This window comes from Carassius auratus, chromosome 27, assembly GCF_003368295.1.
Source record: "Carassius auratus strain Wakin chromosome 27, ASM336829v1, whole genome shotgun sequence".
NCBI lineage: Eukaryota > Metazoa > Chordata > Actinopteri > Cypriniformes > Cyprinidae > Carassius > Carassius auratus.
The window spans coordinates 5,557,899-5,572,343 of NC_039269.1; the positions used below are offsets into that span (position 1 = coordinate 5,557,899).

A 14,445-nucleotide genomic window follows, 5' to 3' on the forward strand; every position below is an offset into this window, starting at 1 on the left:
CTTTAATATCCCACACAGGTTAAATCTACTCAGTGCTGGTTAAAGATGAAGAAAGAGTCAGAAAGTACACAGAACATCACAGCACACAGGACAGCACCAGATCTTCCCATGGCTTTGGATCTGATGAAAGGAGATGATGTGAATTATGCCTCAAAGCCAGGATCTTATGACGGCGCATGTCCCGTATTAGTGGATTAGAGGAGAGCGCAGGATCAAGAGCAGGAATGAGGTATTTCAGTAAACACGGTTCAGAACAGCAGATGCTCGACCTTAGAAATTAAGTTCTGCTGGACTTGAGAAGAAGGATTGTTGTGTGAGACATGAGGAGACATGAGGACTCTGATCACATCAGATCACATCAGATAACATTAGAGAATCATATGAGCTTCCAGTGTATGGACACATCCAGGAGAAAAACACATACATAACCTTCACTAACATGAGCAGAAGAGAACCAGACTGCACTACACTGAACCAAACACTCCAGGGAAAATAAAATATTCCAAAAATATCATTTAGGTTTAAATGAAAACTAATAACAATCACAAAAAATTAAGATAAAATAAATTCAAGTACACTGAATTTTTTAAGGTAAGTGGTTGCAAACAATTTATTTTAGTTACATTTTATATATATATATATATATATATATATATATATATATATATATATATATATATATATATATATATTTATTTTTTTTTATTTTTTTTAAGGTGGTCAACTAAATTTGATTATTTTAATGTAGCTAAAATAAATTAATTGCAACCACTTACCCCTAATTTTTTTTTTTTTTTTTTTGCTAAATTCTATGAATATATTTTTTTCAGCATATAAACAGATAATTTAAAAAAGTATAAATAAATAACAGTATGTAAAAGCATATAAAAGAAAAAATATAAAAGTAAAGTAGCATATAAGAATAAATTAACCAAAAATGTAAAATCAAATGAAACCTAATTAGGAATATTTTGAATAAACAAAAACTGATGAAAATGAGAAGTGCATAACAAAATTAAAGTCCCAAACTAAAGAAGAAAAAAACAATTACAAATATAAGTATAAAATAACAGAATATATAAAATATATATAAAAAACATGCATTTTTTTTAACACAACTGAACTAAATAAAAACACAAATAAATTAAGCCTAAATAGTAATATCAAAAATAAACAAAAACATATAAATGCTTATTGCAAAATTACTGAAAATGTAAATAGCATATTTAAATCTTAATTAAAAAAACGAATGCCTCATATAATAGTTTCAGCTCAAGCACTGTTATAACAAATGAACAGTTTGCTAATTATATTAGTTAATGCTCAACATGTTTCAGACATGTTTATCTGTGCTATGAAAACACAACCACAGTATTCTCTTAAGATCAGACTTCGCTAAATGAAGTTTCTAGAAAATGAATGGATGAAGCTTGTCATTGCATGAAAATGACATAATGCTTTAATTCAGTGTACACAAGTCATGCTTGTTTGAAGCAACAATAGACTGAATAATCAGGTTAACCCAGACAGACATGTACACGCAGCTCTTGAAACAAACGCGCTGGATTCTACTGTAAAATTCAATTCAACAACCGGCAAAATCTGAATATCGCCTGATTTCTGCAGTTAAATCTGTGCAAACCCATCAAGATCAACTGATATTTACTGCATAGAAGTGACTTACGTTCTCTTCAGTTTCACACTTCATATCTTATTTAATAAATATCACTTATTACACAGCCATAGTATCACTAATAGATTATTACAATGTTATTTGTAATGTTATTTGTAATGTTATTTAAAGTTTTAGCCATTTTGTAATGTTTATTCGTTTTTTTATATGCTTATAAACTTTAATTTATTAGTTACTTTAGTGCTTTAAACAAAAATGACAAAATGTTGCCTTTGCATCTAACTGAAATAAAGTTTCTCATATTTTTTTTTTTTTTTTTTTTTTTTTAAATATGTAGTTTTAGATGATCTTTTTTTTTTAAGTGGAAAACTTAAAGTGACACATAAAATCAAATAATGATAACATTTCAATGCAAAAAATCTTCAGTGCGTGAATGAATTGTGACTAAACCATAAACATATCAGTCATTTCGAAGGATGAACTCTAAACGTTTCACACTAAAACGTTTTAGACAAAGAAACATGCCAGTTTTTTTAAATTCTGCTCACACACACAAGAGCTGCTTTATGCTTTATTTCTCCTTTTTGACATCAGCTGAATTATCTGAACACGAGTTGCACAACACACTCGTTTACTTCTGCAACCGGAAACCAAGACAAAAACACGTTCACATTAGATGACAGGAAAACATTTCAACGTCCAGCTCTAATCAGAAACACGAAACCCACATCTGGACACGACTGGACGTCCTCCAAAGGTCCTAGAGTCAGAGAACATCCTAAACTGTGACACCCTTCTGAAGTATCATCAGCCGTATCTCAGCGCTGGTTACTCATTTATCCAGGACAAACACACAGCAATCTGTCAGACATTCCCCCTCTGTGACTTTATTAAGCGTTTAGTCACATGTTCAGCTTTGAAGTACATGAGAATAACCGTGGCATATCAATATAGTAAAGATACGAGGTACATATAATCAAAGCACCATCAATGTACTACTGCCTTAAAAATGATCTGGAAAAGCAATCAGCTGGAAGCAGAAGGTAATTACAAAAACGACAGTCTTAAAGAGATGCATGAGCTGATAACACCACAGTACCTTGAGATATACCATTGCACAGAAATGCATGTATAATAGTATTAATATGGTACTCTAATGAAGGGTTATTTAAACTTGGGATACAATGGGTCCATGGAAATAAAATTTTTATTTACAATTTAAAATTTAATTAAAAATGTAAATAAAATGTAATTTAAATAAATGCATAATTTGAGTAAATTAAATACATAAAGAGCAAATAAATACAGGATATTAACAGTGCTTTAATAATTAAAAATAAAAATATAATTTATACGAATTGATTAAAATAAATAAAAAAATTGAAATAAGTAAAATATTATTAAATAAATTATAAAAAATATTTAAATAATTATTTTTCGATTTAAATAAATAAATAATAAATAAACGACTAATTAAATTAAAATACGCAAGTAAATTAATAAAATAATACAGTATTACAATAGACATTAAAAAAATACAAATACAGATGATGTACTCATCTCTTACTCTTTCTTTAGTCGTAAAGAAATTAAATTTTTTGAGGAAAACATTTCAGGATTTCTCTCCATATAATGGACTTCTATGGTGTCCCCGAGTTTGAACTTCCAAAACGCAAAATGCTTCCAAAGTTTAAAGTAGTGCATCCTAAAAAAAGGTTTATTAACATAATATATGCATGTATATTTTTATGTATTTATAAATACTGTACAAACACATGCGTGTATATATTTAGGAAAAATATGTTATGTTTATATATTAAATATATTTATATATAATACAAAAATAAGAGTATAAATATATAAATGTATATACACATGTAAATACTTTCAAAAAATGTTTATTTGGATGAAATTAATCTGATTATTTATTTATTTTTTTTATAACGATTGTTTTCGGTTTTTTGTTTTTGTTTAAATCTGTGTGTGGATTGCATTTTATTATTTTTATTATTATTATTATAATAAATGAAAACATGTGCTCCAACGTACTTTGGGGAAATATGCCATGGAATTATCACTTTACATGAAATCAGGGCAGTGACATACAGACACTTATATAATTAAAACAAACTCTTACATAATAAAAGCACGGTGACAGTAACATAAACACGGATGTATCAGATGATGTTTTGATTTAAACCATGCTAATGTGATTCATTCAGGACTACTCATTGAGATATTATCATGGTACAAGTCCAAAAAATGAGTCAATTTACTATCTAAACGTTTTGAAAGTACGTTACCACACATATACCGTAGTAAAATCAACATGGTAAATGCTATCATGATACTATGGTACAGTCACAGGACGTTATTGTAACGGTTTTTTTATTTGAAATTGAAACTTCCATTTTTATTGTTCCCCTGTAAAATGACATGGCAGTGCAAACCCTCTCCCTTCGCCTCAGAGCCGCCTGTCAGTTAACTCGAGCTCGGGGATCCGCAGCGGCCTACAATCCCTTCCCGCATCACAGTGAGTCAAACCTGTTTACACTTCACCAAAACACACCGCCTGTCCGCGCTGCCCACTCACCTCTGAACCTCAGGTCTGCGGGAGGGTCTAGGATTAGGATCTGCTCCAGTTTGGACATGTTTTGGCCGTTGAGATGACGCTTGGATCCGGAGAGAACTGTTTAACGTAAACCCTTCCACTGAGTCACTGCAAGCGACACGGGAGTGCGCTGCGCGTGCACACAACACAGACGCGCGGGGCTGTCCGATCGAGTTCGATTTTTTTTTTAAACTCAATTTATTATGTCTTTATTGGTAAATAAATTAAATATATGCTGTAATTTCTGCCTCGTGACTACTTTACCCAAAACAGTCTTACGGTTTAACCCTCTATAGGTACAGATAATTTATATTAATGTCATCGTTATTCTGAATAAATAAATAAATAAACAATATATTGCAATATGTTGAAGTGCTGCAGATATTGCTCTGTTAACCTCATTTCTGAAAGTCTTTTCTTAAGTGAGATTTTTTTTGCATAATCTTTGGTTAGTAAATTGCAAATGTTTGTTCACAAATCAACATTGTCTAACATAGTTTTACTGTAGATATCAATAGAGAAAATATCAATGTTGTCATATGTCAACGCTGTACCACAAAAATATGTTTTGATTTGTATCATTGAAGCAATTTGTGACCCTGGACCACAAAACCAGGTTTGTTATGATATTTGGCTGAGATACAACTATTTGAAAATCTGGAATCTGAGGGTGTAAAAAACAAATACAGAGTAAATCGTCCTTAAAGTTGTCCAAATGAAGTTCTTAGCAATGCATATTTCTAATCAAAAAATTAATTTCGATATATTTACGGTATGAAATTTACAAAATATCTTCATGGAACACGATCTTTACTTGATACCCTAATGGTTTTTGGTCTTTATTTGTGCTGTTAAGCGTGACGGGACTTTTGTTTGCTAAAATGACATCACGTCGTTTTGACGTCATCACTCCGCGTCGCCTGCCGCTGTACTCCGTGTTCACATGTGAGCAGAAGCACACTGGTAAGCTCAATATAATATTATGATTTATAAGTAGTAATGTGTTAATTAAATGTGCTATGATTAACAATGCAACAGATTGATCTAGTGACTCGCTGATTCATTAAGTTAAAACTCTACTGATCGATTAAAACGCGACTGTCGCTCGACTTTTCTCAAAGTACAATGGTTGTTGTGCGTTTACAATGATAATACAATGATTAGTATGTTTGGACTGTAATGTAAATACGATTCCGTGTTATATAATATTGTTATTGTTATTTATTCTCTAGGTGTAATAAAAACCCGTACCATAGCAATATCAATACCATGGTAGTGTGATTTATAACATGGTACTTGTGTTGCTATTTTCTCTATTCGTGAGAAATACAGAACTTGTGTGATATTGCTTATCATGTGATTTTATCATGTGATTGCATTTTTGACCCAATATCTAGAATTTTAGGGCAAAACTGTACTTATGGAGTTTGTTGCCCTGCATCATATTTGTCAGCTGTATGAACAGGTCTAGGGGCGGGGCCAGTTAAATATTTTGAATCTCATTATTTTTCATAACTATTTAAGTTAACACGTTAAACTGACATTGCTTATTTTCAGGTGTGAACGCAGTGTTGTCAGATCTGAGAGACGACGACAAACCAAAGTGATGGTTGAGGAGATGGAGGTCAAAGGTCAGCGGTATTTTAAGGGTGGACAGAAGAAGAGTCAGAAGCGTCCTGCGCAGGATGGGATCAAGAGACGAAGACTGGACGGCACGAGCGTGAGCTACTTCCGCCGCGTCAGCGAGCGACTGAACGAGGGATTCACAGAGGAGGAGGAGAAAGGTGAAGAGAGATCGCATCTGTCTGATCACAAATACAGGAAAACTGTGTGTGTGTGTGTGTGTGTAGAGATTTGCTCCAGCTGTGTCTGAGTGTGTTGTGTGTGTCTCCAGCTCTGTTTGTGGAGAACGTGCTGTCGGAGGTCAAGGGTCAAGCGGCGCTCGTCTCCACTGATATGACCGGCAGCGTGGCTCTGGAGCGGCTGCTCTCATTGGCCAGTCCCGCTCAGGTGGCAGGTGTGCTGGCCGAGCTGGGAGGAGAGACGGGGTCAGAGTTCAGAGACGTGTCATGTGATCAGTGCGGGGGTCATGTGATGGAGAGCGCACTCAGACAGGCCCACCGCTGGAACGGTGAGAGAATCTGATTGTTATTAATTATAATCATTTTATTGAATATTTATTATTAATTTCCATACTAATACTTATATATTTATTATTAGTATTAGTAGTAGAAATAATATATTAATAATAATAATTATTATTATTTTTTTAAGAATTTGTATTAAATATGTATTATTATTTTTCCCAATAATAAATGATAATCTAATCATCATAATAAAAATATTTTTTTATTTTTAATAGTAGTAATGTTATTATTAAGAATAATAATCATTATTATTATTATAAGAATTATATTTATTATGTATTATTATTATTATTATTATTACTTCCCCAATAAGAACAATGCTAAAATATTAATAATAATAATAATTATTATGATTATTCATATTATAAGTACTTTTAATAGTAGTAATATATTATTATAAATAATAATAATAATTATTATTATAAGCATTTTACTGAACATGTATTATTATTTTCCATAATAATAATAATAATAATAATAATAATTACTGTTATTATTAATAATACAAGTAAAATATTATTATTAATTATTATTATTATTATAATCATTTATTATCATGTATTATTGTATCCCCCTAATAATAACAAATAATATAACAATGATAATCATAATAATATTTATCATTACCACTTTATTGAATATGTATTATTTTGTAATAATAATAACAATACTAATATAATAATAGTTATTATTATTATTATTGATGTTGTAATTACATTAATTGTCGTAAGTGATGATATTATTAATAATAATAATAATATATATATATATATATATATATATATATATATATATATATATATTAGTGATTCCTAATATTATGAGTGATGTTTTCCACCGGCGTTTGTAATGAAGTGGTGCTGAAGCGAGGCAGTGGTTCTGTCCGAGACTGTTTCTCATGATCCGATGTGTTTTGTGAAGAGGACGACTCTGAGGTCACGCAGGAGGACCAGGAGCATTGTGGGATGCTGGAGGCTGAGGTGAAGCGTGTGTGTGGAGTGGTCCGAGAGAGTCTGGTGGAGTTCCTGAAGGATCCGTACGGATCTCATGTGCTCCGGACACTGGTGCAGGTTCTGAGTGGATCTCTGAGCTCAGACACAGCTGCTCAAACAGGTCAGACGCAGACGAGATGCTGTTCTCCTTCAGTGTGATGCTGCGGATCATTTGCTTTGCTTTTGCTATTATTTGCTTCTGTTATCTGCTAAAAGAAAAAAAATAATCCTAATAATGATAAAACCATTGATTTTTTTTGGTTCTTTTATAAGCTGAAAAAAAAAAATCGTAATAATAATATATGCATCTGATAATTTGTAAAAAAAAAAAAAAAAAAAAAATCTGATAGGTTTTTTTAATTGTTTTTATAATTTTTTTTATTTGCTTCTGTTATCAACAAGTAAAACACTCAAATAATTTTAGTAATAATAATAAAAGAATCTTGATATAATATTTTTAAATATTTACACTTTTTTCTTTAGGTTGCTTGCTAACAAAAAATGCAAACAAAATCATCTTAATAATAATAAAAGCTAATCTTCTCATTGTGTATTTTGCTTGTGTTGTCAGGTAAGAAGCAGAAGAAGCCCAAAGCGGAGGTGCTGGATTTCGAGATTCCCGTCTCGTTCTGGTGGGAGCTGAAGCATCTCTCTGAGCGTCTGATGGAGAACATTAACGGTACTCCTCTGAACGCACGTGTGTGTGTGTGTGCGTGTGTGTGTGTGTCGCTCCTCCTCACCCTCCTCTCTGCTGTCGCTCCTCAAGTGTGTGTGTGTGTGTGTGTGTGTCGCTCCTCCTCACCCTCCTCTCTGCTGTCGCTCCTCAAGAGTGTGTGTGTGTGTGTGTGTGTCGCTCCTCCTCCTCATCCTCTCTGCTGTCGCTCCTCAGTCTGTCTGTGTGTGTGCGTGTGTGTCACTCCTCTTCATCCTCCTCTCTGCTGTCGCTCCTCAGTGTGTGTGTGTGTGTGTGTCACTCCTCCTCATCCTCTCTGTTGTCTCTCCTCAAGAATGTGTGTGTATGTGTGTGTGTGTGTGTGTGTCGCTCCTCCTCCTCATCCTCTCTGCTGTCGCTCCTCAAGAGTGTGTGTGTGTGTGTGTGTGTCGCTCCTCCTCCTCATCCTCTCTGCTGTCGCTCCTCAGTCTGTCTGTGTGTGTGCGTGTGTGTCACTCCTCTTCATCCTCCTCTCTGCTGTCGCTCCTCAGTGTGTGTGTGTGTGTGTGTCACTCCTCCTCATCCTCTCTGTTGTCTCTCCTCAAGAATGTGTGTGTATGTGTGTGTGTGTGTGTGTGTCGCTCCTCCTCCTCATCCTCTCTGCTGTCGCTCCTCAAGAGTGTGTGTGTGTGTGTGTGTGTCGCTCCTCCTCCTCATCCTCTCTGCTGTCGCTCCTCAGTCTGTCTGTGTGTGTGCGTGTGTGTCACTCCTCTTCATCATCCTCTCTGTTGTCTCTCCTCAGTGTGTGTGTGTGTGTCACTCCTCTTCATCATCCTCTCTGTTGTCTCTCCTCAGTCTGTGTGTGTGTGTGTGTGTGTGTGTGTCACTCCTCCTCATCCTCTCTGTTGTCTCTCCTCAGTGTGTGTGTGTGTGTGTGTGTGTCACTCCTCTTCATCATCCTCTCTGTTGTCTCTCCTAGTGTGTGTGACGAGCTCCAGCGCCAGCGCCGCTCTCCAGACGCTGCTGACCGTCTGCCACAGGAAGAGACCCCTTCTGTGCAGGAAGCTGATCAAGGGCATCATGGGATACCTGACATCACTCAGCTCTGCTCCTGGAGTCAGGTGAGGAGGAGGAGGAGGAGGAGGAGGAGGATGGATCAGGTGATTCGCTCCTGAATGAATCAACCGTTTAAATGATTCGGTTCAATCTCAGTGAATCACTTTCTAACAGTGACTCGCTGCCACCTACTGGTGGTTTTAACCTTTAACATTTAAAGCATCTTGCATTTATTTATATAATTTCATACAATTGGCTTTTTATTCTTATTCACTGATTAAATGTAAGAATTTGACTCAAAAGATTTCTGAAAGAATGGCTTTATAAAGGTAAAAATGCCCATAAAATGTAAAGATCAGTTTTTTACGGTTAATGTGAACTGAGCAGCACACACAACATGAAGGAGATCAGAAACTTTAGGAGTAACTCTAACACACTCTAATGATGGTCTTTGATATGGAGCTATTATTTTAAGCTCTCCCTAATGATGCTGAGATGTGTGTGTGTCCAGTCCGCTGCTGGTGTTCCTGAAGGACCCTTCCTGCAGTCACCTGATGCAGACCGTCTTCAGCTTCTCCCAGAAGGCCGTGCTGCGAGACGTCTACAGGAAGCACCTGAGGACGCAGCTGATGCCTCTGGCCCTTCATCCCATCGCTAACTACACCATCCAGAGCCTGATCACAGCTTCGGCGCGCTTCAGAGTGGTACAGCCCTGCTCAGACTCCTTAAAGCGGCAGTGCACCCGAAAATAAACATTCTCATCAAATACTCTTAAATATATATATCCTCTGAGATGTGTCTTTCTGTCATGTGCTCAGTTCCTGAAGATCTTCGATGAGCTGATGGAGGGGTTCGAGGCGATTCTGGCCGCGGGTCACATGGGTGTGGTGGTGCTGATGGTGGAGAGCTGTGTTCATTGGGAGGAGAAGCAGAATGAACTGCTGCAGCGCCTCCTGCAGGTACACACCAGCTACTGCACTCTCCTCTGACTGCAATCTACTGTGTTTACATGCTGTGTTGATCTGCTGCAGAAGTATGCCTTTAATGATCACAAGGTTATTATAGCGAACTAAAACCATCCAACATTTTGATATTGGGGCAAATAAAAAAATAAAATTAAAACTAAAATTAAAAAAGAGCTTTTATTAGCAAATGAAACACTAAAATAATCTTGGTAATAATAATGAAAGCATCAGATTTGTAAAAAAATATTTAAACATTTTTTGTTGCTTGCTAACAAAAAAAATGCTAAAACAATTCTTAATAATTATAAAAGCATCTAATATTTTTTTTTACTTGATGTACTAAAGTAACTAAAACTGAAAAAGTTATATAGACATTTTTTAAAGAAATGTAATAAAATGGAAAAAAAATGAAATGACTAAAACTTGAACTAAAATTAAAAAAATTTAAAAAAATACCAAACTCCTTTTTTTAAATTATAAAACGACAAAAGTATCTCTATACTAAAGTAGCCCTGAACAATGGCAAATGAAAATAACAAAAAACACACAATAGCTAAAACTTTAACTTAAAGAAAAAAATGTAAAAATACTAAAACTTTTTCAGAATTTTTTAAAAAAAATTACTAAAATTAAATAAAAAAACATGAAAATGAAAAACAAATATAAATAACAAAACACAATTGCTAAAACTTGATCATAAAAAATTTAAGAAAAAAATACAGAAACCTTTGTCAGATTAATGAAAACTATAAAAACTAAAAACACAGCAAAGTTGCTTAAACTTAAATAAAAAAAAATGTATGAAATTTAAAAACAAATACAATTTCAAAGTATTAATAAAAACTATAAAACCTAAAAATAAAACTGAAAAAGTAAATAAAAGCTGAAAAAATATAAAAAAATAAAAGTAAATGACACATGAAGAGTATAATTTTGGCACCCAAACAAAATTGCAAAGCTACTATAATATTACTCCTTCATCTTCTGCATTGTACAGTATGAATACTACTCTGTGAATGAAATACCTGGATGACCAAACTACATTTATTAAAATGTGCAGTATATAGCCAGAGAATGCATCGTACATCACATTTGTTGTATTGTTTATTTGTGCAAACTATTTCTCAATCTGTTCTTCATGAGTCAGTGTGCAGCATGCAGTTCAGTGTGACCTTGATTTCCCATCAGGCTTTTCACTGCAGTGAGCCAGCATCACTGCAGGTGTCCTGTCTGCCTCTCTTCCTGTCTTTACTGGCGTATGAAGTGTACTACAGCACCGAGACAGCAGAGGGAGACGGCCTCACACAGGTGCTCCAGTCTGCAGCTCATTCTAGATCACTGCATGTGTGAGATGCAATGTGATGTGAAACGCCTTTGCCTCTGATCTTCCACTTCTGTGTGGCAAAGCAGCAGAAGTAACTGGTTAATGACATTGCTGTTATTATTCATGTGCAGCGGCGTCTCTCTGTGTCTTATCACGGATCGCGGCTGGTTCAGGCTCTCGCTGGATTCAAAGATCGATCCGTCCTGATGAACAGCCTTCACGCGCTCGGCTCCGCTGACCTGCTGACCCTCGGCACTGACCGCTCCGGCAGCCACGCGCTCCAGAAGCTGCTGACCGCGGCCAGCGATAAGGGCCGAGGAAAGATCTTGAGAAAGCTGGAGGTAAAACGTCACTAACTCATCAGTGTCCCTGCAGCACAGAAGCAGTCATCAGTAGCACAGACGTATATAACAGTTGCATTATTATTATTATATATCGTCTCAGGAGCTGTTCGTTCCCCTGGCCTGCTCCAGCTGCGGCAGCCGTCTGTTAGAAGCCGTGTGGAACAGCGCCACCGTCAGCCAGAGACAAAGCATCGCTGAGAAACTGGGTGAGATGACTTTTACATTGCATTTCACATGCTTTAAAGAAATAGTTCGGCCGAGTTTGTTTCTTCATCAGATTTGGAGCAATGTCTCATCAATGGATGCTCTGCAGTGAATGGGTGCCGTCAGAATGAGAGTCTGATAAAAACATCACAATAATCCACAGCACTCCAGTCCATCAGTGAACATCTGGAGAAGACAAAACCTGAAACACATCCAGCATTAAGATGATTTTAACTTAAACACATAGAGTCTATAATCCAGAATAACACTTCCTCCAGTGAAAAAGTGTATCTGCTGTTGTCTCTCACAGATTAGTTTAGATCTGTTTAAACGCTGCTTGATCTGTGCAGATTTCTCTCCTGATTCAGACCAGAACACTGTTTCACTGGAGGAAGTGTTATTCTGGATTATAGACTCTATGTGTTTGAGTTAAAATCATCTTAATGCTGGATGTGTTTCATCTTTTGTCTTCTCCAGATGTTCACTGATGGACTGGAGTGCTGTGGATTATTGGGATGTTTTTATCTGCTCTCATTCTGACGGCACCCATTCACTGCAGAGAGTGATGGAATGATGCATTTCTATAATATTCTTATTTAACTTATTTTTCCAGTTAATATGAGCTCATGACAGAGTCATGTGAAGTTGTTTTAGATCGAGTAAAGCATGTTACACTGTCAGCTTCCTGAAGTAATTTGCCGTTGCACAAGCTGATCCATCAGAGCCGGCTCACGTTGTGATAAAAGTGTGTTTTATCCTCTCTCTCCTCTCTCAGTCCACAGTGAAAGTCAGCTCCGATCCGATCAGTTCGCACGGCACATTTGGGCCAAATTTGGTCTGACAAACTTCATGAAGCGACGAGCCGACTGGCAGGAGGTTCAGACGGGAGAGTCGAAGAAAAGGAAGATGTTCAGTGATATTCTGCAGTAACTCAGAGACTTTAAACAAACTGTGACACCATACAAGTTTTAGTAAGTGAGGAGTTTTCACTGAAGCCCTCTTGAAGTTGCATTTTATTAATAAAACATCAAAAATGCTTCAATTGCAATGTTAATCTGACTTGACCTTCCATTTCTAGTGTGGAAAACAATCCTGTGGAAGCTTGAAAAATATCTCTTAAAGTTTATAGCTTTTTATTTCGCAATTCTGACACTTTTCTTAGGAATGCGAATTCATATGTCACAATTCTAGAGTTTATACTTTGCTGTTCTCGAGTTTGTTGCAATTTTAGTTTATATCTCAGAAATCTGAGTTTATATCTTTTAGTTCTTGAATTTATCTCTCACAATATTGAGTCTGTCACGCAATTCTTGAGTTTCTATCACAATTTTTTCTGAGGTCATATCTCGCGATTCTCAGTTAATATCTCGCGATTCTTGAGTTCAGATCTCGCGATTCTTGAGTTCAGATCTCGCGATTCTTGAGTTCAGATCTCGCGATTCTTGAGTTCAGATCTCGCGTTTCTTGAGTGCAGACCTCGCGATTCTTGAGTGCAGACCTCGCGATTCTTGAGTGCAGATCTCGCGATTCCTGAGGTCAGATCTCGCGATTCCTGAGGTCAGATCTCGCGATTCCTGAGGTCAGATCTCGCGATTCCTGAGGTCAGATCTCGCGATTCCTGAGGTCAGATCTCGCGATTCTGAGTTAATATCTTGCGATTCTTGATGTTATATTTCGCGATTATTGTGTTTGTCGCAATTCTGAGTCTCTATTCAAATCTGGCAATTCTGTGTGTATATGTCACAATTCTAGAGTTTATGCGTCGCTTTTCTTGAGTTTGTTGCAATTTAAGGTTTAGGGCCTATATATGACAAATCTAAATTTATGTTTCGCAATTCTTGAGTTTGTCGCAATTCTGAATCTCGCAATTTTTGAGTTTCTGTCGCATTTCTTGAGTTTTTCGAGGAGTTGTGAGTGTGACTTGCGATTCTGCAAAAAAATATGAGATGTTCTGTGGCGTAAATAGGCTTCCATATAAAGCAGAAAAAAAGTTATTTTAATAAGTGAAGAATTTATTAAATTGCCTTTCGAAGTTGCACTTTATTAATAAAAGCGTCCAGACTGCACAGTGTGTTGGTTTGGGATGAGCTGTTATTTGTGTGCATCAGAATGAGGTTTGATGTTGTTCACTCAGTTTGGTTCCACTGGGTGAAGGTCAGGTCGTGCTCATGGGCCGCGGATACGGAGCACAGCTGCGGTCTCCTCTATCTGTGTGGGAGAGACGGAGGGGAGGACAGTCATCCAGCCGGAATCCGATCACTGGGGCGAAGTGACATTCAGCTGGCAAATACTCCTGATGCAGTCAAAACCAAAGCGCTGATAGAGCGCCGAGCGCAAGGACCTGGGAACCTCACGCAGGAGAATGTGAGATTTCTGAGCGATGGTGTCATGTGGAGATCTGCGAGGACCCAAATCTCTGACTTACACGGTCTTTTACTTAGTCTTTTTTGTGTGTTTGAATATTTGTAAGAAATTGAGCAAATGAACCTTTGAAACTTCACTTTTTATATAATGACA

General features: G+C 36.2%; 2 protein-coding genes across 4 annotated transcripts in view; one reads left to right on the forward strand and one right to left on the reverse strand.

Annotated features, from left to right (window-relative positions):
* Positions 1 to 4,388, reverse strand: part of LOC113045184 (vesicle-associated membrane protein-associated protein A-like) — an 11,908-nt gene extending 7,520 nt beyond the window's left edge. Inside the window, exon 1 of one of the 2 annotated variants that reach the window (XM_026205395.1) lies at positions 4,227 to 4,388. In XM_026205395.1, the coding sequence (XP_026061180.1) occupies positions 4,227 to 4,284 (58 nt within the window). In that variant the 5' untranslated portion in view covers positions 4,285 to 4,388. The remainder of the gene's footprint in view (positions 1 to 4,226) is intronic. The other variant, XM_026205397.1, reaches the window with a different exon arrangement.
* Positions 4,389 to 5,114: 726 nt separating this feature from the next.
* Positions 5,115 to 12,982, forward strand: nop9 (NOP9 nucleolar protein). Of its 2 annotated transcripts, none has more exons than XM_026205398.1 (12): positions 5,115 to 5,207; positions 5,802 to 6,028; positions 6,139 to 6,375; positions 7,313 to 7,504; positions 7,955 to 8,062; positions 9,015 to 9,156; positions 9,603 to 9,795; positions 9,910 to 10,050; positions 11,245 to 11,364; positions 11,512 to 11,721; positions 11,825 to 11,930; positions 12,704 to 12,982. In XM_026205398.1, the coding sequence occupies exons 2-12, from the start codon at positions 5,851 to 5,853 to the stop codon at positions 12,856 to 12,858; spliced, it is 1,782 nt and encodes a 593-aa protein (XP_026061183.1). In that variant the 5' UTR covers positions 5,115 to 5,207; positions 5,802 to 5,850; the 3' UTR covers positions 12,859 to 12,982. The 2 variants fall into 2 exon arrangements, with proteins under 2 accessions (XP_026061183.1, XP_026061184.1); XM_026205399.1 differs by having other exon boundaries at positions 5,125 to 5,207; positions 5,814 to 6,028.
* The last annotated feature ends 1,463 nt before the right edge of the window (positions 12,983 to 14,445 follow it).

Coding starts and splice junctions, on each gene's coding strand:
- nop9 (XM_026205398.1), top strand. CDS start 5,851: ATGGTTGAGGAGATGGAGGTCAAAGGTCAGCGGTATTTTAAGGGTGGA. Junction 8,063..9,014: donor TCTGATGGAGAACATTAACG/GTACTCCTCTGA, acceptor TGTCTCTCCTAG/TGTGTGTGACGAGCTCCAGC. Junction 11,365..11,511: donor AGGGAGACGGCCTCACACAG/GTGCTCCAGTCT, acceptor ATTCATGTGCAG/CGGCGTCTCTCTGTGTCTTA.